Raw genomic sequence first — 27,337 nt, forward strand, 5'->3', positions numbered from 1 at the left:
TGTTACCATTAAAAAATTATAAAGAAAATAAACATAAAACGTGAGATATTTCATTCATCTATAATAATAAGTGAAAATGGATACTTATATAGTCTTAAGAATGTCAATTGAATAATAATTATCCAAGTATCACTATCATATTATATTAAAACAAGTAAAATAAAACTATAATTGTAAAATACATATTTAACTCCAATCAATAAAATCCTTAAATCATTTTATTTTTTTTTCTTTTGTGCCTCATTTGGCCTTTTCTATCACTTGGTCTAATTCTTAAATTTCTCTATTTTATTTATTTAATTTTGGTTCAATTGAACACTAGATGTAATATATTTATTTAAGATATCATAAAAAATGATTTTCATAATAAATAAAAAGAAATAAATATAGAAAAAAATACAAAGTTTGACTAAAATTATAAATTTTCTAAAATAAAAAGATCAAATATATCTATTTTAAAATTAAAAAAAAAACAAATTATAGATTAAGAAAATACGAAAGTTAAAATTTTATTTATGCCTATATTATTTTAATTTGTCCTGATAAAAAAAATATTTTAATTTGTTTTTTATCTTTTTCGTAAATAATCTAAATATTTAATTGTAACCACTCAATCTTACCAATTGTATATGATATTTATCATTCATTCAAACCCTGTTATTAAATAGTTACGTCAAACTCGTTGCAAGTCTCTTAAATTAAAAAAAAAAAAAACGACGTGTCGCCATTCTGTCAGGTAACTTCAACAAAGGTTCACTTTAAGATTAAATAATTAAGAATAGAATTAAGCCTACTTATCAGCAACTTAAGGGTTTCGATTGTTTATGAATTAACAAATAAAATACACACAATCATTGTTTTTTTTATCATATCAATTTATTAGTTTTTATTAAAAGCGTCAGTTGAAAAAATTCAAATTTGTTATCTTTCTCCCTTTCCCAACCAATAGATTAACTTATATTTCCAAAATACTCCAACTTTAATCATACCCACATTACCAGATGATAGTGCAACTTTCTTTTTCAACCTTTATGGAACTACTTGTGCATATTAGTGTCTTTGTTAGAGGTGTAGACAGTAAACTAATGCTTTTAGAATGTTTTACAAGCATAATCGAGTTAATTATGAAAGTTTTCTTGTATAATTTCAATCTTCTATGAAACCAAACAATTATAAAAGACTTGTGAAATATTACTCGAGTTAAATTATCAAGCAGATGTTAAAATTTTATATAAATCTTTCATAATTGATTAAATTGTGCTTATAATATACTTAAAAAAAAGTGAGTTTTATGCACTTCTCTAATTAGGTGTTTGTTGTTAAATTTTTACAACGAAAACTAAAATGTAACATCAAATTGAAATTGAGCTTATAACATGCTAAAAAAATGAGTCCTATGCCCCTTTAATTAGGTGTTTATTGTTGATTTTTGATAATGACAACTAAAAGATAATATCAAATTGAAAAAGTATATAAAAGTTTAGCAACCTAATTAAAAGAAAAAATCAAAAAATTAATTGAAAATATAATAAAAGTATGGAGATCGAAGAATAATTAAAACTTATTTATATTTCTAAGATATGAAATATTTTAAAATAACAAGTAGATAAACATGGAAATTTATAAGAGAATAGAGTATTATTGCTGGATGTTTAGCCAAAATTAAATGGATAGAAAAACCTGTTTTTTTATAGCTCACCTGGTCATTGGTTGGTTGGTACAACGGTGGTAACAGCCAACAAAAACAAGACACGTGTGAGAATCAGAAAAGGTGGGACCCAGGTCCTAGAGATCCTAAAAATACTACAATTATTTGGGAAGACACCCAATAAGAAAAGGACGTGAGTTATGATGAAACCGTATGTGGGACCCACTGCATCAACTTGCTGTTCTGTGTCATTTACCATCCATACATCTCAACCGTTATTTTGGCGGCTACCTCGGGCTTCACCAAAATCTCCTTTGATACTTTTTTAGAAGAAAGGAAACTTTACAATCAAAATTATTTAATATAACACTAGAGTAATATTTTGAGTGTTAGTTAATATATATAAAAAATATTAGTGTGTTTTTCAAAATATTTAATGCACTTAAAAATTATAGTGAAAATACTTTAATGATTTTTTCATTAAGAGATTTCTATTTAGATTTATTATTATATAACTCAAAGTTATATATAGTGATGTTAATATATAATAGTTTAAAAAGTATTTTTAAGATTGGCTGTTTTATGACAGAAAAGTTTTTTTTTAATCATTTTAGCCGATTAATAAAATATAAATAATATTATTATTGTAAACTTTATGAGTATCTTAAGAATTTAACTTAATTGAATTAGCATGATAGATAAATTATTACAACTCTTCTAGTACATGTTTTTAATATTTACGAATAAAAAAATCTTATTAATACTACACGTTCATATGCATAAAAAATTATATATTTTTTTAGAGAAAAAAAAATCATATCTAATGATATAGAAATTTACTTATAATTAAGTGTTACTACTATTAAGATTCATCTCGTTTTGATAATCCGTCCCAATTTAATGAGAATGTTAATTTCTAAAAAAGATCTGTATATTCTTACTAATTGGATAAGGATACACTTCAAATTAACTCCATTATGGTGTAAAATTTATACAAATAAATTAATACTTTTTACATAATAATATGGTCCTGTTGTATTAATATAATTTATTTTAATTATATTATGAAGCATCCTTTAGTTATTTAAATTTCTGAAATTTCACTGCTTAATTATACATAATGTCTAAATTCATTTTATTAATATATTTAGTTATGGACTTATGCCCTAGTCTAGTCCTATTCCGTTCTAGTTCAATAAATAGCCAATTAAAATATCAAGTCAAGTTTAGACTAATTGTATCTGTCCTAATTCATAGTAGTATCAACAAATTTTAAATAATGATCAAAGTAACATAACATTAAGAAAGCCAGAGAAAGTAAAAGGTTCATTTTAAAAGTTGTAATAAACCAATAATCACTGTATATTTTCGTGTCCAAAATTTAGTTTGAAGGTCTTATTAAGTTGAACGAGTGTGTTAAAGATAATTGAAAAAAACTAAAAAGAAAATATAATATTTTTTTATTGGCTGAAAAATATATTATTTACTACATTAAATAAATTATTCTTAATTATTAGTAACTTCTGTGTTACAGTATTTTTTTATATAAAAAAAACTTCTATTTAGCAAGTGCTCGTATAAGAAAATTTATTAATACTAGTATTAGTCTAAATATGGTTAAAAGCATGACACTTACATGAAATTTATGTGTGTCATATTTCTGTCTTTTTTTTTTTACTTATTCATTTGTTAAGAATATTTTGCTTTTACTTATCTGTTTATTCATAAATTTAAAATAATATTAATTACTATCCTTTTAATCCCGTCCTTACTTTAACAAAATTCTTAAATAGAAAAATTAACATAAAAATTTCAAATTAATTTTAAAAATAAATTAAACAGTTGGCTTAATATGTTTGGATGCTAGTATAAGAAATTAAGAATTGTTGTGGGCTGAACATCATTGACTAGTGCGTAGCAGGTGGCTCTTCCATCATTTATGATGAGCTGCCAATCCACATTTCTTGTCGCAATTCCAACCAATGGAAGAAAAGAAAATTAAAAAATGTTTAAATTATTATTTTTATGAATTAAGAAAACTATTGCAATTTGCAAGTCTATGAAGTAATTAATTTATTAATTATTATTTTCCTGAAAAATGCACAGAACCAACAGTGTCCATTATATAGTAAGAGAGACCTTTCTTGATATAGTTGCAGACATAGTCCCCTCAATCACATTATATCCAATCACAGCTCAACAACACCAACTTCATCACTTTTGTTTAGGTGGTTCCTCTCTTGAAAAAAATATTATTAGCAATTTTGTTTAAATTTAAGCATGGTCACTTGCTTTTCAGCTTGCACTTAGCTGGTCTTGCCTATAATTTTTTTTTTTTTTTTTTTTGTGCTGAGTTGTTTTGTTTATTACTATTTCTTCTCTTTTCCTTGTTACACAGACAAGGAAAAAGGGAGAAAGAACAGTTTTTTTTTTCTTTTTTTTGAATAAGTCTTTCTCTACCCTCAGTTGCTCTCATAGACTCTTGACTCTTTCAGTTGTTTACTAATTAACACTCATCACATTCGTTGTGTTTGGCTTCTTCACTCGCTTTCTCTATTTTTTTCTCACTAAAAAGTTCCATCTTTTTTTTTTTTTTTAATTTCTGGGGTTATTATTGCTTTCTGTGATTCTGTCTCAGTTCCATTTTGGTATCTTTGAGGGAAATTCATTGGGTTTGCAGGGTTTTATCTTGTTAGAATTTAGACCAATTGGCTAACAGATAATAGTCTTCATTGAACATCAATTTCAAGCATTCTCTCTGATTTTTTTGATCAAGTGGCTCTTTTCTAGATTCCGATTCCCTTCAAAATGCTTCTGGATTTATCCTTAGTATTGTTGTGGTAAAACCTCCACTTCTGTTATCATTTTCTCTCTGCCTTATCTTCCTCAGTTTCCACTCATCAAGTTTCAATCTTCCTTTGAATAAGCCCAAATTTGATTGTATGAACCAGTAGCTTTTGCTTGTAAATTGAATTGATGAAGTGGGAAAGTATAACCCTTTCTTCTCCTACTTCTTGTACTCCAAACTCCAACACCAATTGGTTGGTGGAAAATAATAGCAGGAGCACAAAATGGACCCCTGAAGAGAACAAGCTCTTTGAAAATGCTCTTGCAGTGCATGATAAGGACACCCCAGATCGGTGGCACAAAGTGGCTGAGATGATTCCTGGAAAGACAGTGGTTGATGTGATAAGGCAGTACAAGGAGTTGGAAGTGGATGTTAGCAATATAGAAGCTGGTTTGATTCCAGTTCCTGGCTATAGTAGCACTGCTATCTCACCCTTCACCTTAGATTGGGTGAACACTCCTGGCTATGATGGGTTTAAAGGATGTGGAAAGAGACCTTCCTCAGTGAGACCCATTGAGCATGAAAGGAAGAAAGGAGTGCCTTGGACTGAAGAGGAACATAAGTAAATTTTTACCCTTTGGCATTTGTTTTGACACATATTGTTGTTTTTATTATTTATGATTAGTGTTAAGCGGTATCTTTACATATAGATTTTTAATATATGATGTTATGATCATCTGGGAATGTGTATCTGTTTGAAAGCATGGTGATTGTGTGAAAAGCTACAATTGGTGGATGGAATTTAAAGTTAATTAAAGCTAGAGGTGTAGGGACAAGAATTCTGTGTAGATATTAAAGGGTTGGATTTTTTTTTCTTTTTCTTTTTATTTTCAATTGATAGCTAGGTCTTTTGGGTGAGTTTGTTAGTTTTAAAAAAATTGTGTCCTTTACTTCTAGATTTGGAGTTTAAACTTCCTTTTGATGTTCTCTGCAGATTGTTTCTATTGGGTCTGAAGAAGTATGGGAAAGGCGATTGGAGAAATATTTCTCGCAATTTCGTGATTACTAGAACTCCAACACAGGTTGCTAGCCATGCTCAGAAGTACTTCATAAGGCAACTTTCAGGAGGCAAAGACAAGAGGAGGGCCAGCATACATGACATAACAACAGTGAATCTCACAGAAACCATCACAACTTCTTGTTCAGAAGACACCAATAGATCCACTTCACCACATGTTCTCTCACAGCCGCAGCAGCAAAATTCTACTCCTACTACCCCCAGAACTCATTTTCAGTGGACTAATCAGTCTAACACAGGAGTAGCTATGACTCTCAACCCTGCTCATGAAAGAGTCTTCATGTCTCCTTATGGTGCTAACTCCTTTGGGGTTAAAATTGAGGGACAGAATCTTCATGAGTCTTCTTACTTGGGACCTCAGACACAGAACATGGTTTTCCAAATGCAACAGTCCTCACAACACTAGTTCCATGCATTAGAACTTGTTGTAGTGAATTATTAATGGGTAGAAGTAGAACCAGAATCTTCTGTCCATTTCAATAAGTACGGTGCTTGAGTTGAGCTTTTTCCTAAGTTCTTATGTGAATATCCTAGATTATTGGTTAGTTATTATGAACTTGAAGGAAGGTACATAGATTTGTTTCTTTAACAAATAAGAACTTCCTGAAAGGAGTGGCAGGCAACCAAGTCCCAAACGTTGGTCTTGGTTGGTTTTGTTGTCTGGGAATAATGGATTTCAAGCAAAGTGTATAAATAATGGAATTTCGACTTAGAGGAAAAGAGGCACTTCAAATTTGATAACTAGATAGGCATATATATTTGTATGTGGAGGATACTGTTACTGCAATTGAATTCAAAGCAAACTTTTATTTGAGAAATACATAATCTGATACCTTGTCAATGGTTAGATATTCAATGGTAAGACTAAGGTGCATAAAGATATTGTGCATCAGTAATTTACCTACCAACCCTCGGAGAGCCCTTTTAGTTCACTTAGTGAAAGACCAGAAGGGCATCTCTAAGTTTAGTATCTTAACAAGTTTAAAATGCTATGCAACAATAAAGTGATTCCATGACAAGGGTAAATTAAAGTTTATGTCAACAAGTTATTAAAAATACATGTATTGGGAACTTGATCTGCTTTGTGCAATTACTACTAGTAAAGAATCCTTTAAAATCGTTTTTTTGACATGTTCCACGGTTTTAAACCGTCTTTGAATCCGTCTTTGTGGAAAATGGAAAATGTAAGAGACACAACGCCAATATCACAACTCTAATTGACTATCAAATCAATACTTGAATAAACATCAATCTAAATGTAACTCACATTAGAACAACTTGGAGAGTCACACCAGGGTGTGTGAGAAAAAAAACCTGTTTGAAATTTTTAAGGCAAACAAACAGGCAAAAACACTATTAGTCATATTACAAATATTTTCCGAACACCAAATATGCATACACAAACACACAAGAAATTGTACAAGCACATGAAATCAAAACACCCTGCACCAGAAATCTAGAGAGGGCAACAGTCCGTGTACATTGATACATTTATTAGCAATCACTGTTGCAAGATGCTAATGACATGGAAATTTTCAACAAAAGATATATGTTAACTTTTTTAACTTAGTCTCACGCTGGGCCTTGTCTTGATCATCCGATTAAGTAAACCTCCGTAATAGTAAGATAGTAAGAAGTACCTGCAACACGAGTAAATTGAACAGCTAGAATGTAGATTTGATGGAGTTATTTACACTGGTAAATACTCTAATTTGCATTTGCAATTAATTTACCTGAATTTGTACCATTGTGTAATGACTGACAAAGCTGAAGGAGGTTATCAGAAACATTTTTTTCATATGTCTCCACTATTTAACTTGGCAAACAACCCATCAAAATCACAAGATCTTCATGTTGTTCGAAACATAGAGATCCTGTGATTTCCTCTGACAGACAAAAAGTTAACTAATGGGATTTTAGTAACAAAAATTAAGTACTAGAACCCATTATTAGTATGATGAGACAAAAGTAGTTGAATTTGAAGTGAAGATATAAATGCACCCAAAAGATTGCTTCAATTGAAACCCTACAAGTATCCTACGGGATTCTACTAGTGAAGATCTCTGTTCCCTTTCTTTTTCTTTGTATTTTTCTTTTTACTAAGATCAATCTGAATTTATAATTATGGCCTGGATTGCACTCAAATTTAGGTATTAGAGAATTGGATAACCTACTTTCTTTTCACGTACAAGGGGGGTCCTATTCCTTTGTTAATTCTTGATAATTAGTGAAATCCTTCTTAAGAATCCCATGAGAAGAGGAAGACTCCTTACAGGTCGATTATTAATTTTTTAGTTAGAATAATTTATGTACTAAGATGGATTCAAGAGTGATTAGACAAGCAATATATTCTTAACAAAGAGGTTTTGGTCATGTGGGGTAATAATAATACTGTATACACACAATCCAAGCATCATAGTCTTTGTGATTCTATATGTACGGACACCAGGCCATTAAACAAATTTTTAACTGTCTCTCCTTATTGGCTCAAATTGTTGATCTAACTTATGGAGGCAACCTACTCTTTTTTTTTTTTTTGCCAACAGCAATCTTTACCTTTTCTCAATCAGATCTCATGGTGGATTTGTTTATTTTTTAAATATATGGGTAGGTTTTGGGATTATATGTTGGTAAGAAAATTCATTGACCACATGTTGAGTCACTTTCAAAGAAGAAAGAAGAATCTCCCCTAAGCTTCTTGGCCTCCCATATTACCACCACCCAAAAAAGAGTGGGTCTATGAGCTGATGATAGATATCCAATGACACACAGTATTGAGGTCTATCATAATTTACTACCTCAAATAATTGAAGAGAATGTTAACTAGTAGCTCTAAAATGTTTATTAGAATTTTCCTTGTATTGACAAAAGATGTTTATTAGATATTTGAATGTGAAAAAATTATAAAATAAACTCCAACTCTACCTAGTTTTGACCATTAATTAATGATAACATGGACTCACATAAGTGATTAAGGATTTACAACAGTCTAATCTTTTCTATAAATGATTGTTTGATTCTCCCTTAAATCATTAATATCTTGCTTGATAAATAACCCTCATGCAGTAGTAGATACTCAGACATCTAAGGATTAGTTGAGTACATAGTCACACTAAAGGTAAAACTGCATGTAAGCCTGTACAGTAATCTTCTAAGTGGACCTTTATTCATCATCCAGGTAGTTATTGAAACACTATTTGATAGCTAGTATTGAGACTACCTCCCCATTCTATCATTTTTCTCTAAAAAAAACTTTTAATATATTAATCGTTTAATCAATATCTTTATAGTAAAAATGAGAAAGGTTAGTAATACATTTTTTTAAACATACTCCACAGTTTTTTAAATTTATTAAAAAAATATAAATTTATGTGAGTCTCACTTGATTCACTCTTTATTTAATGAGCCACACTCATCATTTCTTAATTTTCAATAAAGTTTAAACAATAATATAATATAATATATTAAAAAGAATATGTTTAAAAGTATCATTAGCATTCCTCTAATTACTGTTAGTAATAGTATATTCATAAGCAGAATCTAATAATTAAGTATATTTTTATCACAATGACTTTGTCGTTACTCTCTAACCTTCTGTTTATTTTAATTTCTTCTCACCTCCAAATAAAAGAAAATAATAGTAGCTTATAAAAGTACATGAAATTAAAGTGTCCTTTATATATCATTATTGCATCGTGAAAAAATCTTACACAAACATATTTTGAAGTGTCTTTAAATAAATCTAGTTTGGAAAAAGTTAAAATTCATACGTTTAAAATAAACTTTCTTTCTTTTAGGACAAAAAGTAAAATAAAATAAACTCTGTTCTAGAGTTCAACAACATATAATAATGTCGTGGTCAATTTCTGATCGAACATGATTAAACTTGTGAATATGGAAGCATTCTAACAACTAATTATTCCATGTGCTGTTTATTCTTTCTCTCCAATCATTTTCTGTCTCATTCACTTGAACAATGACGCGCCCACAATATTTTCTTGGACGGAGAATCTTAAAGCCAATTAAGTGCATCATTGATACACAAAAAAAGCAGCACTAATTGAAATAAACCTATTGTGCACACTTGATTAAAGATGCAAATCTTCATTGGTCGTAACTTTCTTCTTCTATAAGTTTATTTTGACCACATAAGTGCCACTTTTACAAACCTTGCACCATTAAGAATATCATGCATTCGCCAAGACATGCGTTCTTATTGTTTTGGGGTGTATTGGATTGGGATTTTGAGAGAATATTTTGACAAAAACAATCTTGAAGATTTTAAAAGATTATGTGGGATTGTATTGATTTTGTGAGATTTTAAAAGATTTTTTTTAAAAGACTTTTTACAATCAGGATTCTTAACCCAAGATTTTAATGGATTTCTAACACAGATTTTTAAGATTTCAAAGTACTTTATGGATTTTTAAGATTTTGAAAGATTAATACATTTTAAACAAAAAAATAACGGAAGTTACAAAAGTGAATGAAAAAGATGATAAATAAATTATAATGTTTGAATAAAGAAAATAAAAACGATAGAAATTTTAAACCTTTTAATAACAAAGTCATTATTGCCTAAAAAAATAATAACAAAGTGATTCTCACTTCATGTTCGCCTAATTATTAGCATTTCTCCACATATCTGAACCTATATTAGTCCTCCATATATTAGCATCTTCTCGTTCCTGCTCTTGTGTTTGAACAATGGGTTCATGATCATTGTCTTCGTAATTTGGTAACACTGAAGATGAAGATGAAGACTCGTCAGTAGGTTCCACTGGAAATTCATCAGAACGACATTCTTTGCGAAGAAAATTATGAAGTGCTGCACATGCCAATACAAGCTCTACTTGTGTTTTAAATAGAAATGGAGGTGCTGACTTAAAAATTGTGAACCGCGATTTAAAAATACCAAATATCCTCTCAATCACATTCCTTAAGGATGCATGCCGAAGATTAAATAATTCCTTTTCATTTTCAGGGTCATTACCGTGACCTGCAAAATCTTGTAGATGATATCGTACACCTCGATATGGGGCTAAAAATTTGCGTCGATTAGGAAATCCACAATCCACCAGATAATACTTACCTTGGGGCACTTTAAGTCCATTCTTCCTTGCCAAAACATCACTTAACACCTTGGAATCATGTGCTGAACCCTCCCACCCGCTAAGAACGTACATGAATTCCAAATCAAAGTTACAAGCAGCTAATACATTTTGTGATATATTTCCATGACGATCACGATAACTGCTTACATCTCGTCCTTTTACTGATGCGGGAATATGTGTACCATCAATAGCTCCAATGCAATCCTAAAGTGTGTGTATCAATAATCATAAATATTATTATAATAATCACAATTATAATTATAATTTTGTTATAATTAGATAATGATCACATACCTTAAAATAAGGATAAAACCTTGTGCTTTCCCTTATTTTTGCAGGCACAGTTGAGCCTGGTCTAACCATTAAATCAGGTGCTAATGAGTTTAGAGCTTTCAAAATCTTGTGAAAATTTTCACTTGTAGCAAATTGTGATCGGCCAAATGTATTGCGGATTACACAATATCGAGTGTTCTGGCCGACAATCTGTAGGAATGATGCAAGCATTTCTTCAACACAAATAAATCTTGTATCCTCCAAAGGTGTTTTTTCTCTTATAATCGTGCACAACTTTCAAAATACATCAGGATACATCCTATATACTTGTCGAAAGATTGCAAGATCATTGTTTAATGCTTTGTGTATATAGTCATATCCCCGACTAGTAATTTGTCGTCGAGTTAATGGACGTTCAATATGTTCACCACGCATCATATTCAAAAACTGATTTAATATATCTATTAAAGCATAAATTTCCATCACATATGTGTATGTGGCTTCATAAAATTCTTCATTTGTTTCCTCGTCATCTATATCTTCATCATTTGTATCTTCATTATATATATCTCCATCCATTTCTTCGTTCTTTATGTCATGGTCATGGTTATAAGTCAATATCAAAGTTAATATCAAAGTTAATACAAATTCATATATAAAATAAATATAACTAAAGTTTAACCACAACAATTTCACAAAATATATAACCTAAATACTTCAATCATAATAGTTCGACCAAAAAACAAACCAAATATTTCAACCAAAATACAACCATAATAGTTCGACCAAAAAACAAACCAAATACTTCAACCAAAATAGAGACCCAAAAGATATAGTTCAACAAACTCACGATGTTTAAAATAATATGTTAATAATAGATGATCAAAATATTAATTATTCCCTAACTTAAAGTTTATCCAAGATGAGCGTTCTTCCGGTGACATCTTCAAGAAAAAATCCTTTTTTGCTTTAGTATTTAACAATTCAGCTGTCTTGAAACGCGTTATGTCATCCAAATTTGGAATTTCTTTTATAACATCCCAAATAATACCCTCGAGCTCTCTATCTCTATCTCTATCTTTTTCTCTTTTCTCCATCATGTTGGATATTTTTTCAAAATTCACAGCAATAGTCCCAATGCCAACAGAAAGATTTTCCAGAACGTTGCCTTAATTGTTGATCCCAACAGTGCTTGAACTCCCTCCATACTCGGATCTCCTTCGCTTGTGACAGTTTTGTTTTTCTATGGGAACCTCTGAATCTAAAGGGGGGTGGGATGGTGGACTTGGTTGGTTTGGTGATGGAGGCTGATATGCTGGTTCATAGTTATTTGGTGTTATGAATGTATCACTATTAGGATCATATGAAAATTCTTCTATCCCAACAGTTCTATTTTCTGGCTCAAAAGTTGTTGCATCAGTATCATCTGGATCGACTGATATAGAATTATTCCTGCTAGAAACTCCACCCCCAACAACGATCTTCAAATACTCATAATCAACCATACTTTTTCCTCGAAGTTTGCTGTGACTTGGGTGGGACTAAAAAAAAATCATTGTTAATATACTACAAATATTATAATTTACTAAATTTATAACTATTAATATATTTAAAAGATTATGAACTTAGCTCACCTTTAAGTAATCTTTCCATACATCCTCATGAGCAGTGAAAGTTTTTCCAATTGGGTCCCATCCAAAGCCAGAGTTGTTGCGCATAAGGGTTGACATCATGTTATACTGGTTTCGAAACCACTTCATCTGACTCAAATAATGACTATAAGTTTTAGGGAATTTAGTTTTTGCATTGAGTTGAGGAAGTATTATTCGTTCTACATTTTGTTTGCTAAGTGACCCATTGGCATCACGCAATCCCCTATTCATAGCATCCACCAAGAGGTGCAACAACTCATTGGTATCCTCCATAGTCCAAGATACATAATTATCTTTGTCTCTACTCTTTCCTTTGTTATTTTCTTGTGAATCCCCCATTTGATCGCTAATATATATATAAGAAACTAGTTATTTGACAAAAATAGTTATTGTTTCCTAATTGTCAAAAGTATAGTGACTATATCCCGAATAATATACAATTCAATAGAAAAACCAATAAAAAACTACCTAATAATAAAATAAGGGTCATGCTAACATGCGCACTTAGGACACATGTTAAGGATACTTCCAATAGTAACTATGTCTTAAAAACAATAATTTTTTACTTTTAAAAAAGTAAATTGCACAACTTTCAATACAAAATTTCTATACATAATACACTAACAAGTGTCTTAAGGGCACATGTTAGCATTTTCCATAAAAATAATACTCATATATCATAAAATCATTTAAAAAAAACTATTAACAAAATAACAATAATAATAACACAATAACAATTAAAAAATTATTAACACAATAATAATAATAATAACACGCTGTCAAAAAAAAATAATAACACATTAATAATTAACATTTTAATAATAACACAAGAAAATAATAATAATAATAATGGACGTTGTAAAAAAACAAGTTGAAGAAACAGAAAAAAAAAGAGTTTTTTATTTTGATTTGCATATACAGTACTAAAAAAAAAGCAATATGAAATCTTGATGCACATCAATTGCCATTCTTTTGATGCATATTCATTGCCTGGACGTTGAAAACAATATGAATACGAAATCTTGAAGCATATACAACACCCTTTTCTTTTGATTTGCGTAATATACATATAGTATGAACAATATTGACTATCGGTTGCCATTAAAAAAATAGGTAAAATTGATTGAAAAGTTGTAAGAGAATGAACCTGGTAGTGGTTTGTGTCTTGTTCGGCAGGAGAAGAAAAAGTCTTTGGAAGATTATGAAAAGTCTCAAAGGTTTGGGTGAGATTGTTGGAGGAGTATTTTATGTGTATTTCTAACTAAAAAGTCTCTCAAAATCCATTCCACAAAAGAATCCATCAAAATCTATTTACTTTTGAATATCAAAAGACATTTTAAAAGTGGTAAGAAATCTCAATTGAATACCAACAGATTTTGTTGCCCTGAAAAAAAAATCTTTATTGTCTTAATTGAATACCACAAGATTTGTTTATATTTTATAAAAGTCTTGATTGAATATCACAAGACTTTTTAATCATAAAAAAGTCTTTTAAAATCCTTTGAAATCTTAATCCAATACACCCCAGCTCTAATACTTTTCAAGGAGATAATTAAGTATACATGCTTAAATATTTCGTGAACCTAATGACTATTATATATGGACAAGTTTATCGAGTTCAAAAGATAGATGCTTAAACCAAAATGACAAAATAGAGTCACATAATTTTCTTTCTTATATACTTTTTTTATTAATATTTTTTATTTTTATTTTTTTTCTTTCTCATATTTACACAAAGGGTCTTTAAGGGAGAGGGGGCAAGGCCCCTGTAATTCAGCATATAGTAGTCCCGAGTTTAAATCTATTAGGAGGGGTGAACTTATGGAAATGACATGAATTGTCTTCAATATTTTCAATCTCGAAGAACAAATAAATATCATCCACCAAAACTAGCATTCTAGTTTATTTTTTGTTTTACAGTTGCTTAGGATACACCACATGCGTATATGAATTAACCGTGTTTTTAACAGAAAAATGTCCCATTTTAGGAAGGTTAACTTCAATTTTTTTTCTAATTAACTTTATGTTCATTAGGCTCATAAGATAATTCTGAAGTTATTGAGAATTTTAGGATGATCTTCCCTTTCGCTATCCCTGCAATTTGAAACGCCTAATAAAACAATAATCAAGTCACATTTTTCCTGTGAAGTCAAGAATGCATGACAGTATAAGTCTAATGGACCAGCATGATATTTGACCAGACAAACCACCAACTTTTCTAAAAGGAAGTGTTTTTTTTTTTGCAAGTGGTATTAAAATGAAGCTTTACCACTTTAATCTTACTTTCCATTAAACACATGCACCGGCTAATTACAACCCAATAACAGTTGGAAAAATATTTATTTTATAATTTAAAATTTAAAGATAAATATAGTATCCTTTTTTTTCAAACTTAAATGCAAATTTGGTACCCTTATTTTTTTAAATCCATAATTTTATTTTTTTTTTCATTTTAATTTAAAATAAAGATATTTAATTCCCATTATATTGATTTCCCTATTTTAAAATAGAGATATTTAATCCCTCAATTTTTATAAAATTTTCAATTTTGATAATTCTCTCAAACTAAAAGTGTTGATAGTTAGAAAATTAAAATAATCTATGACAGGGATTAAACAAATAATCTTGTACCACAATAATAAATTTGGACTAAATCAGGTTAATCTCTTACCCATTAATATTTTAAATTTAATGAAAGGATGAAATTCTCAAATTTTATAAAATTGAAAAATTAGATGTCTCTATTTTAAACTAGAAAAACTAAAATTATAAATTTTTAAAAAATATGAAGACTAAATATCTCTATTTTAAAATAAATGAATCAAAATTATAAATTTTAAAAAATAAAGGAGGCTTTTCTTATTTCTTATGTTTTTGTTCCTATCTTCTAGGAATTTTACTTTACTGGGTCTATTATTTTTCCTATACGTTAGAAGCCTTTTTGCACATTAGGGAGGTTTAGCTTCACTCTTTTTTCGTTGGAAGCTTTGGGATGTTGCGGCTGTTTGTTGCTGCACGTTGTGGCTATATATATTAGCTTCCCGCTGATCAATAAAATAGCCACAACAGAAACTAATTTTTCGTATCTTTCAAAGGAAATACAATCCAGCTCTCATAAAATTCTGTTGCTGAAATAAAACAATTTGGAGCATTGGTAACGCTATGAAAATGAAATATATATTAAAATCAAATTAAGTACTCAATACATGATAATATGCACTTTATGATTTTTTTTTCTAACCAAACTTTGCAACCAATGCTTAAGTCCTTTGCAAATGGAATTATTAATCAGAAATCACGTCTAAAGGCTGTGAGAAAAGTGGGTATCATTCTCTAGGGTGCTATTATTGGCCCATAATCTAACAGTGTACTATATAGTGGGGCTTTAAGTAGCACAATGACTGATAGCGGGTGCATCACATCAAAGATTTCTCACCAATGTGTGTGGGAATAGACCATAATATCAGGCAACAAGGTTAATAATTTAGGCATTTATGGAGAAATAGAAACGGTAAAGGACATGTCCTCTCAACAACATTATAACATAGATCAGCTTGGCCAATCAAGAAGCTTGAAATATGCAATAAATAACATGAGACACAAAAATAAGACAATTTGGTACATACATTCAATCATGGTCATCCTCAAAGTTCATTAGTTAGTGGAAATGTCATGGACATACAAATTTCAATAGGGTAACTGATAGTATCATACATGCATGAATTGGTAAGATAAAAGATTAGTGCCAAGGGCAAAGATTGTTTACAAACTCCACATATTGAATCTTTGAACAACTCTTTGGATATTTATGTACTTAGTCATGTAAATTCTCCTTACCATATTTTAGTCCATAATCAAGAGGGAACAAGGGGTCACATGAACTAACTCCAACTGGTTGATCAAGTTGTTCAACTCTTCTGAACCAAGTCATTGGTAGTTGACCTTTGAAGTCATGATCTCCAAATATAACATCTGTGATTCGCTGTGCTTCAGTAACTGGCAACCATGCAGCAACAAGAGCATCTATCTTTTCCAATAGGCACTGTTCTGAGAGAAAAGGTCTTCCAGATATAAGGATCACAAGTGTTGGGATTTTATCAGCAACCAAGTTTATGATTCCATCTCCATTAAATGGGATTACAAGCTCTGAATTGTCACCTCCACACTCGGCATAGGGACCTTCTCTGACCACAACGATGGCAAAAGAAACGTCGCTACGTTCTATGATGTCTGTTGATGGACATTGCTCATAAATAACTTCTGTTTCATTCCCCACAGCTTCCTTAACAGCATCCAAGATAGTTGTGCCTGAAATTGCAGTCATATAAGGGACCTAGCAACCATTCACAGCCCAATAATGTGACAAAAGAAAAAACAATTCTATAAAATAAGGAAATATTTTAATAGACATATATGGTTGAAAATTAGGACAAGGTAATGGGGTAGATAATTTATTTCAATAGCATACAATCAAAACATGAACTCTTCTAAAATCCAAAGTTGCATTAAGATTGATGAACGAATGAACATATATAGTGTTGGAAACAAAACAAACATTGGCTTACCGATTGTGATCTGGCCACTAGATTCATACTTAGTACCTATCCATCCTCCACATTGATACCCAATATCATGAGCATGAGTTCCAGCAACAAGGACTCTCTTAGCATTCCTGTTCAGTGGAAGAAAGGGTTTACTAGGATCCTTTCCATTTTTCAACAGAACCAAGGACTTTTGAACTGTTTTACGTGCTAGATCTCTATGTAGCTGTAGAAACAATTATATGGTAAAGCATTGGTTGCACATAAATAACCAGATGATAAAAAAGTATAAAAAGTTGACATTTTGGCAAACATATTTTTATTTTTACTTTAAAAAGGAGCAATAGTGATACAAATTCTGATTAATTAGGATATTTTTTTCTCCTGTACAACAGTCTAAGTTGCAACATTTTTGTTTGAGTGATGCTAACCAAGAACTGGTCTTAATTACTTAAAAAAGAGAATATCACACGCTCTTTGAAATTTGGATACCCCCATACTATTTCCTTATTCATTGCCCTCGGGGCAATCTAGCAATTCCTTTCTCTTATACTATAAGCCGTGTTTGCTTACAAGTTTATGATGTGATTTATCACATTCTCTTTGAAGCTAATAAATATAGCTTCTGTGTTTTTGGGTACTCAAACATGGTTTATCACATCATGACTGTGTTTCCAAACACATAGTATATCTTTTAGAAACATTTTTATCCTCTCTTTTTTGCTTTCTCACCATTAATCTTTTAATTCATAGGAGTAATGCCACCGCAGTTTGCAGACATTTATATTTGCTTAGAAACAAGGAAGTCTGTTCATGTACACCAAAAAAAGAAAAAAGAAAAAGGGAGGTCTGTTCATTTTTTTAGTTCCTAAATTTCTTTCGCACTATAAGGAAACTATAAAAAGGCAGACATTCTATGGATGTTTTTTAATAACAAATTTGTTTTTAAAAAGTAATTATGAACTGATTTTGGTTGTCACATGATAGGAACTTTAGTATGCAAAACACAAAATAAAGCCTACTAAAGGTCACATATTATATGTATTAATCAAATCACTGGTGGATGCATGTTAGGAGCTGTGGGGGCAATAGCCTCCACAAGATTTTTATTTTTTTTTAAACATATTTAAGAATTTTTTTGCCTCCATAAAAAAATAAGTCTTGCCCCCATAACATATATTTTTTAAAATGAATAAACAAAATTATAAGATAAAAAAGAGAATATGCTGATATTAATTTTACCACTTTATTATTTTAATTTTTACCATTCACACACCTCTAGTACTAAATAAGTGATAAGTCAGTGACACAAAAATACACCTTGACACAATCCCAAACAAATAGAAAAAAGGAAAAATTGTGACCACTTGTTGCTATTCCTTGAATCATTTAGGTCATGTAGTTTTTTAAAAATGGTTCAATATGGTCCTTTACTTTTAAAAGGTTCAATTAGGTCTTTTATTTTTTAAAATGGATTCAATTTAGTCTCATTATTCTTTCATTTGCTCCAAAAGTTTTAATAAGTAGAACCTGAATTGGTTTTAAATAAGATCAAATTAAACTCATTTTAAAAAATAAAGTACCTAATTGAACTTTAAAAGTAAAATACCTAATTGAATTATTTGAAAAAAAAACATGACCTAATTGAACATGCAAATAATAAGAGTACCAAATTGAACTAGCAAAATAAGTTAGAGGAAAAAAAAAAAATAAACCATTTTATTATAGACTATTTCCTTACCTCTACTAAGTAAAATTTCTGGATCCGCCACTGAATCAAATTATTGTTGAGACACCAAGATGATGTTGAAACTAATTCAGTTTGATCAGACTTTGATGCAAGTTAAAATATTCAAATAAGATTATGTGAATGTAGCCTAAATACTTGAAATAGAAATTCACTGAGCTGAATTTTGCTTACCTTGCCACCAACTACATCGAGCAAAGATCTGTCAGTTAAAGGAAACTCAAAAAGTTCAGCAGCAAACTTCACCCTCAAAATGCGCTCAACAGCATCATCAGTTCCTGCTATTGGTATTTCCCCTAATTGAACTAGAGACATCAACTCTTCAATAAATATTTCAAATCTAAAAGGAACCATCACCTGCATATTTTATTGAATACATAAATGAATATAAAATGAAACCAAGCAATCTGTACTATTTTTTTTATGGGAATTAAAGATCTGTACCATGTCAATTCCAGCATTAATGGCAGTGGAGATGCAATGACGATAATCTGACCCATAAGGTTGGCATTCATCAATTTCCTCCCATTCAGAAATCACAAATCCCTACAGTGAAACAAATGTCTATACACAATGCTTTATTTGATTTCACAAATAAAAGAAAATGCAAAACAGCTTCAATCATGCTCTGTAGTATCTTATTACACTTCACCCTGAATTAAGAAATACAAGTGAAGCTCTCCAATAAATGAACATCACTTACAAGGCAATTTGATTAATTTGGCCATTGACTAAGACACAAGTTTTAGAAAGAAAAAAAAGCTACCTTGAAGCCCAGCTTTTCTTTCAAAACTTCATTAAGCCGAAAATGGTGACCATGGAGTTTGTTTCCATTCCACCTGGAATATGAGACCATGATTGTAGAAACTCCCTTAGCTATGCAGTCCACTTAAGGGGCCATGTGGATCCTTTCAAAATCTTCATATGATAGTATGGTATTACCCTCATTTACACCTTTCTCTGTACCTCCATCTCCAACAAAATGCTTGCCACATGCAACAACATTGTTCCTGAAGTAACAATTAGATGTATGAAAGTGATTTTGATGAAAATATAGAGATGCTAACATAGTACTGAGTTTTAATTATCATAGTTAGTCTTCCCCATGCACAGAAACAAACAATAGGTGAGTGTACAGACTTGGAAATATTTAACATATTTAATATTTTGAAATCAATAGTCAGTAGTATGTAACATTTTACAGTAGAACTGAGTATGATAGAAGGTAAAATACATCCTGGAGCAAAATCTTGTTTCTCACCCAAAATGACAAGAAAGGGAGTCTGTCCCTTTGTCAATAAGTTCAACAGGCACTCACAGGGGTTTTTCTTTTTTAATTTTTTTTTTCTAAAGTGAATTCAGAATCTAGGGAAAATGATCCACTAAAAAAATAAAAATAAAATGATAACGAAAGGAAAAAATATTTATTGTCCTCCTGTAGGCAATTCTCTATAAGTTGCTATTAAATGGCAGTATACATTTCACAATTTAATAAAGATATGTAAATTTTATTTGCAATGGAAGTTATATTGGTCTCTGCTGTCTACCTCCCAGCCACAAATGGGTAGCCCCTTGGCTGTCTCTCTGGAGGATGGCCCTGCAAGCCTAAAACAAAAGAAGTCATCTTTCTGACTATTTCAGTGTTTTCACTGTAACTCTCGTAGCATCTTCCCCATCTAAGATCTTCGCATACCTGTCCATTCACCTATCCTAGTGAGTTGCACATTCTCATTTCATCTACTATTTGCTAAGAAGAAAATTTTAGGAGGCATAAATTAAAGAAAAAGAGACACAACATGTATATCTTAATTAGCCAGGAAGTATTTAAGCAAAAAATTGTAAGTCTCATCTGTATGCTTTTGTAGAAAGAAGAAACATTAGAGAGAGAACCCTTTTTGTGGATGTGTTAGTAAAAAGTACCAAGCCACGCGCTGACCAATGTCAAAATTCTATTAATTGAATGAAATGACTTTTAGCCAATAATGAATTCTGATATGCTTTTTGTTCAATATACATTGAGCACTGTTGTACAGTCACATACTAACATTACATTACTTGCATAAATGATCCTTATAGCAAATCAGGTAATAAGGTTATTAGCCAGTCATGGAAAATGTATTTGTACATCTTTTTATTTGAGTTCCATTTGATGCAGACCGGAATTCAAGTGATTATCTACAAGAAGGTATTAATATTCCAGTTTACAAAATGAGAAAGCCTCCACAACATTCACAGTAGAAATCAAATGAAAAATCTCCCACAGAAATTTGATGTTCTGAGTTTCTTTATTTCTTTAGCAAATTAAATTGTGTTGTTTCCTTTCAAGTGAGATTTATCCATTATGCACAACATAATTATGAATAAGTGTTAACTGTAAGGGAAATGCCACATAGCAAAACACAGACACAGCTATAGTTAATGTTAATTTATCTGCATAACTAGTTCAGAAGGTGGCTATGATGCCTTACTGCCACACAGGGAGCAAAAGTATAGTGAAATCCACTTGCTCTGAGTTCAAGTGATGTTGTAGCTCCAATTCTTTGTCCAGACAAACACAATTTACTTGAGCATAAGGTGTAATCTCTGGTCAAATCAAGAGGTGACTTTCCCATAAAAATCAAGAACATAAGAACTTGAAATTATTTGGTCTTGAACATCTTTTGCTATGACAAAAAGGTCTGGATCTGGATGGTTTCATATAACCAGCAAAAATGCACATAATCCCTCAAGTTTCAACTCTGATCAACATTGAAACGTCTCTATAACTACTTGTTCGTGTGGAATGATTATATTTTGAAAATTTTGGTTCCAAGCAGGAATCTTTTCTACTGCAAATCCTTAGGTTGGTCTTCCAAAAATTAACATGTCACTACATTGGTCCTTTAGAAGTTATTGTCACCAAATTATTTCCTATAAAATCTAAAAGTAACTATTTTTTATAGGAACTGTTATGTATGTTTGAAAGAGAAAATAGAAGACCAATTTGAGACTTTACTCTTTTTCTAGCAAATCAAAGTCAATTGGAAAATTCATGGCAGGAGTGAACAGCTAAAATTTCAAAGATGCAAATCAAATCACAACAAAGTGATCCCCAAGAAAAAGTAAAACAAAATGCATACCAACCTGGTAGCTCCAAGACCAACATTGTGAGGAAATCTAGTAGCACCATAGACACTACTATTACCATGAATAGCATCAACCCCATAAATGATTGGTATGGCTAACCGTGATTCAAGTGCCAACTTCTGAAACCCATCCACCATATCGGCCGAATCAGAAGACAGTACCAGTACCTTCTCAAAACGTCCATTGTGTGGAGCACTAAACACACACAACTTACCAACATGAAAGTACTAAAGAAAAAGCACATGCAGAGGCTTCAACTCATCAAAACACATTCAACTAATGAAAGCACATGCTGAGGCTTCAACAAATTTTATAGATACCAATGGAGAAGTGTTTGATGGCAGAAGGGGTAGCCACTGAGCGCTCAATTTGTGTCATTTGACCAATCTTCTCCTTCAAAGTCATAAGAGAAAGAAGGTGTTTGACACGTGCTTCAATGGGTTCCTGAGGATTCATGTAGACACAATCCATGTATTGTAATGTAACTCTCAAACTGCTTCGCTCCTCTGTCATGCAGATTTGACGCCAGAATGGAACCTTATACAGACTTACAACATACAAGAAACCAACTTTACTATCTTCAAGTCAACATAAATTTTCTTCGCATTAATTTTTTAATTTGGAAACTTATCCCTTCACTTTTTCAATACTAATAATAATTAGTACTTACCTAAAATTCCACTAAGTTCAGGCCAGAGTCAGAAAATTTGAGTAAGTTGCATGAAGTATTAAGTTCTAATCTTAGTGATTCAATTGTACAACAAAATAATAGGGGGAGTAGCAGCAGCAGCAACATAAATCCCTCGAATCAACCACTCATGAGTAAAACTTAATTTTTTTTTTTATCAACGGTTTACATTAAGGGAACGTATAGTAGGAGAGAAGAAATTTTTTATTTTTGGGGAATAATAGGTTGTGAAACTTAATTTTTCATCTTTGGGGTGTATTTAAAAAAAAACTTGGAAAATAATATTTTTTTAAAAATGTTTTTAAGTCAGTTTATCACAAAAACTTTATCAACAGGAAGTGAGAATCTTCCTTTCTCAATTTTAATTTTTCATTTATTATAGAAAAAATATTATGTTATTTTTTATGAATTTTTGACTTAAATATATTTATTATTCTTAATAAATATTCAATTTTTATGTTTAATTTTTAATAAATTTTTGTTTTGCATTAGTTCATGCTAAAATAACAATTTTTTTTTTCTTGATAATTTTGTTTTAATATCTAATAAATCAACGGATTTTATATTTACTCTTGATAAATTAATATATTTTGTTTGTCTTAACTAATTACAAATGAAAAAAAAATTAACCGAAAATAAACACAAAATTCACTATTTATTAGGGACTAAATAAAGTGTCAAAACCAAAAACAAAATTATTATTTTATTAGGGACTCAACACAAAATAAAAATTTATTAGGAAACAAACGAAAAAGTTAAATTATATTAGGGATCAAAAGTATATTTAAGCTTTAATTTTATTAAATGATATAATATGCTTAATTTTTTTATCCCTAGGAAACTTATCTAAAGATTCCTAATGATCAATCAAACAAATTATATTTATAACATTCCATTTTTCATAAATAAATTAAAAAAAGTTTTTTTAGTAAAAAAAATAGAATTTTAGAAAATGGTAAGATTTTATAATTAAAAAAAATAAGGAGACATAAATGTATTAAAATAATGGTTTGAAGAAAAAAAAAAGAAAATATATTTGATTTATTTATTTGATACGCAATAAAATAGAGTACTTGTTTATAAAATAAAAAAATAGAGTAAATAATAGGTTGTATTTATATTCTCTAAGCCTCATCTTCGAGTTTTTCCTTCTCCATCTCCCAAAACTCACTCTCTCTTTTTTCTGCATACCACCAAACCTATTTCAGAAAAATGATGATCTCGAACTTATTCATTGTTGGATCGACGCGAAATTTGAACACTAGGTTTGGAACTCATTTCCGAACATTCTTATCATTGGGAATTACGAAAACATGTTGGAGCTAAGAGAAATACCCTTTGTATTGTAGTTGTTTCTTTTCCCGCAGAAACTCAAAACTGTTTTAGAAAAATAACGATCTCAGACTCGTTAACCGTTGTATTATTGTGAAATTTTAATATGTGGTTTGCGATTCATTTCCGCACATCTTTACCATTGGGATTTTCAAAATAACATCTGTTGGGGGGAGAAATCCCCATCGCGTGTAGACAGTGGAATGGAGGCTTCAATCCATTCTCCTTCTCTCTAACGTTTGGGAACCCTATTAGAGTAGTCAGAGGAATCTCAGGAAATCGCTAGAGATGCTGCTATTGCTGTCACAATACACACGTGAGTTCGCTTAGAGGTAAGGGATGGGTTTATCGCAATTGGGGTTAGAATGAATATGTGTAGGGGTTCTTAAAGGATCAAATTGAATTTATTTTGGGATGTTTATTGTATTGAAATTCTTCTTGTATGATTATGTGAAATTGTTTGAGGGGTTTTACTCCTCGTGGATTGAAAAATATTTTTGTTTAATTTGTTTGTGTTTTGAATAAGACTAGTGTAATAAATAATTATATTGGGATTATGAAATTGTATATAAGTGATAAACTGAATATATGATGAATTGTAGAATAATATATTACTTAGAGATTATAATATTGTTATGGAGATTGAGTATAAGTGCAAAGTTGAATGTGTTAAATTGTGAGATACACGTAAACATGAGATGGTTGATTGTGACATAATAAGATGTGAAGTTGTGAACATGAGTTTTAGTTGTGAATAAGTGTGTGGTTAACACTCGATGTGACATTACCTGTGTTGTGAGCTGTAAATTATACAATAACTAGACCAGTGTTTATCTTGAGAGAAATGTTGATGCACGGTGTTAAAGGAAAAATGTAGGTTTCCTAGTTAGGAACCAATGTTAAATTATAGTGCAATGTGTTAAACGTGTTTGAAATATGAGTATGAGATCGTGAGTATTGTATAATTCATGAGCAGTGTCTGCTTATAATATTATTGTTGAAATCGAGTATAATTACAAAGTTAAACATGTGTTAATTTGTGAGATACATGTAAACATGTGATGATGGATTGTGACATTATGAGATGTTAAATTGTGGACATGATATTTGGTTATGAATAAGTGTGTGTGTGCTTAACACTTGATATGACAATAATTGTGTTGTGAGCTGTGAATTATACAGTAACCCGACCAACCAATGTTTATATTGAGAAAAGTGTTTATGTGCAGTGTTAAAGAGAAAGTGTAGGTTCCTAGTTAGGAACCAGTGTTAAATTGTAGCGCAATGTGTTAAACGTGTTTGAAACATGAGTATGAGATCATAGGTATTGTATATCATGAAATTGATGAGTGTTATTGCGTCTTGACTCAAGTGTGTGATTCATGTGTAATCTGAGTAGTGATTGAAAAAAAAATGAATTTTAAAGATAAAGTGCTGAAGTGACGTGAGTTGTATTAAGTTGAGTTATGTTATGAAAATTTTCATAATTTATTTTGATTACATCTTGTTTATTGGTTTTGTTATTTCTTTTGTGTGATAATTCACTCCTTGTGTATTATTTGTATTTGGATCCTGTGATGATTTCGAACCTTGTGTTCATGGGAGCAGATGACTAGGTGGATGACTTTAAAGAATCTCGTGACAGAGGATGTTGGGACACAATGCTCTGATAGGTTGTGACATTGGGAATGAGTTTTTATTTTAATTGTATGATGTTATTTTATTTTATTTTACCTCACTGATTTAACAAATTTTTTTTTGAATTAGTCTTATTTGATAATAGTGAAGTGAACGTGAACCTTTTACCTACATGAATTTGTTGATCAATATTTTTATATGTTTTATTTATTGATTTGTATGTCGGGATAGAGGGTGTCACAATATTCATTCCCATAAAACATGATTCTCGGGATTCATGACTACCAGAAATCATTGACGAACATGAAAAAATTGTTGGGTAATCAACGCTTCCTCAAATAAAATTATCCACACTCACAAAGGATCGTGAGAACACAACAAATATTACAAGATTGTAATTCACCCTAAATTGTGTATCATTTTACAAACCTGAGTATCCCACTTAATAGTTATAAGAAATGATAACACTCTCACACAAAGATATTTTTTCTAACAAAATGACTTTGTTTCACTATCTCTCTTTTCACACACTCTTTTTTTTTTCATTGTGTCTTCTCCGCTAATTCTTTTCTCTATTTATAGTGAAGATTTTCACCAACTATAATAAATAAGTTCTCTTGGAAGTTGAAACAAAAATAACTTTCAATGCATCAATTCAAATAAGTTTTATCTAGTAAAATAGAATCTTTCAATTTGCATTTAAATCACCTAAACCTTAGTGGTAAAAATTTAATTCCCACTATGCATTAAATGTGGACCTTATCTTTTGGCTTGAAACTCTATAAAAATTTCTCCCTTATCAAATGTCCCCTACAAGAAATGTTTTAATGACAATATATAGAGTATTAGACAATGTAACAACAAAAAAAAAGAACTTAAAGGATATAACTTTTTTTTATACATAAGAATTATATTGGAAAGATATGTTTATAGGGTGTTACATTATCACTTAACTAACTACAAAGACTCCAAACAAAAGTTTTGATATGTGAGGGGTTTAATGCAATGGAAAAAATTTTAGGAATATAAAGCAAAAATTGATCATTTAACATAAATCTAAAACATATTTTAGTCAAATTGAACAAATAAAATAAGATAATGAAAAAAAAAGGTCATTTGGCCAACATATTTTAGCCAAGAAAGAAATAAAAATAAATGAATAACCCTTAGGAGCCGGACAAAATGATGATGGTAACTTGAGTTTGATATATAACATGGGGTATAAGAGGTACAAGGGACCTTCTGTATTATGTACATCTGTATTATGTACATTGTGTACATAATACAGAGTATGTGCAGTGTGACTAATATAATAATATTATAAACATCTACGGAACCATGGACCGCATCCATGCACAAAAATTGGTTAATCTATATGCAGCTCTATGTTAATCTTCTCATTATGGCAAGTTCAAACTCCATATCAATAACTAATGGAGCTTCACTTTCTTTATTCAAACCAATTTTCAGGTGTGCAACACCAAACAATATCAGGGCTTAACACTTGCCAAGGTGCACTACTTGAGAATCCTCTACCAGGCCCTCATTTGCTTCTTTTCAAGTAATCATTGATTCAGTGACCCTTGGTTGGCAAGTCCTCATTGCCATCACCACAACTTGCTTGTTCAACAAATTATGTTGACTCTTGTTGGAAACATCCTACTTCTTTTGAGGTATCATTTGGTTTATATGGCTTTGGTGCACTAACTTGC

At 30.6% G+C, this 27,337-nt stretch overlaps 2 protein-coding genes and 1 pseudogene across 2 annotated transcripts; 1 reads left to right on the plus strand and 2 right to left on the minus strand.

The window, feature by feature from the left end:
* Positions 1–3,985: 3,985 nt before the first annotated feature.
* Positions 3,986–6,334, plus strand: MYB57 (MYB transcription factor MYB57). The gene is made up of 2 exons (NM_001248746.3): positions 3,986–5,058; positions 5,431–6,334. The coding sequence occupies exons 1-2, from the start codon at positions 4,625–4,627 to the stop codon at positions 5,918–5,920; spliced, it is 924 nt and encodes a 307-aa protein (NP_001235675.2). The 5' UTR covers positions 3,986–4,624; the 3' UTR covers positions 5,921–6,334.
* A 3,799-nt stretch (positions 6,335–10,133) lies between these two features.
* LOC102669241 (uncharacterized) lies at positions 10,134–13,103 on the minus strand. Its single transcript, XM_041009068.1, has 5 exons — positions 12,536–13,103; positions 12,155–12,442; positions 10,923–11,111; positions 10,607–10,832; positions 10,134–10,513 (listed from the first exon to the last, which is right to left on the minus strand). Exons 1-5 carry the CDS (start codon positions 12,890–12,892, stop codon positions 10,134–10,136), a joined length of 1,440 nt encoding a protein of 479 aa, XP_040865002.1. The 5' UTR covers positions 12,893–13,103.
* A 2,830-nt stretch (positions 13,104–15,933) lies between these two features.
* LOC100813133 (beta-glucosidase BoGH3B-like) lies at positions 15,934–22,738 on the minus strand (annotated as a pseudogene).
* Positions 22,739–27,337: the final 4,599 nt, after the last annotated feature.

The sequence above is a fragment of the Glycine max genome, chromosome 14 (genome assembly GCF_000004515.6).
Source record: "Glycine max cultivar Williams 82 chromosome 14, Glycine_max_v4.0, whole genome shotgun sequence".
NCBI lineage: Eukaryota > Viridiplantae > Streptophyta > Magnoliopsida > Fabales > Fabaceae > Glycine > Glycine max.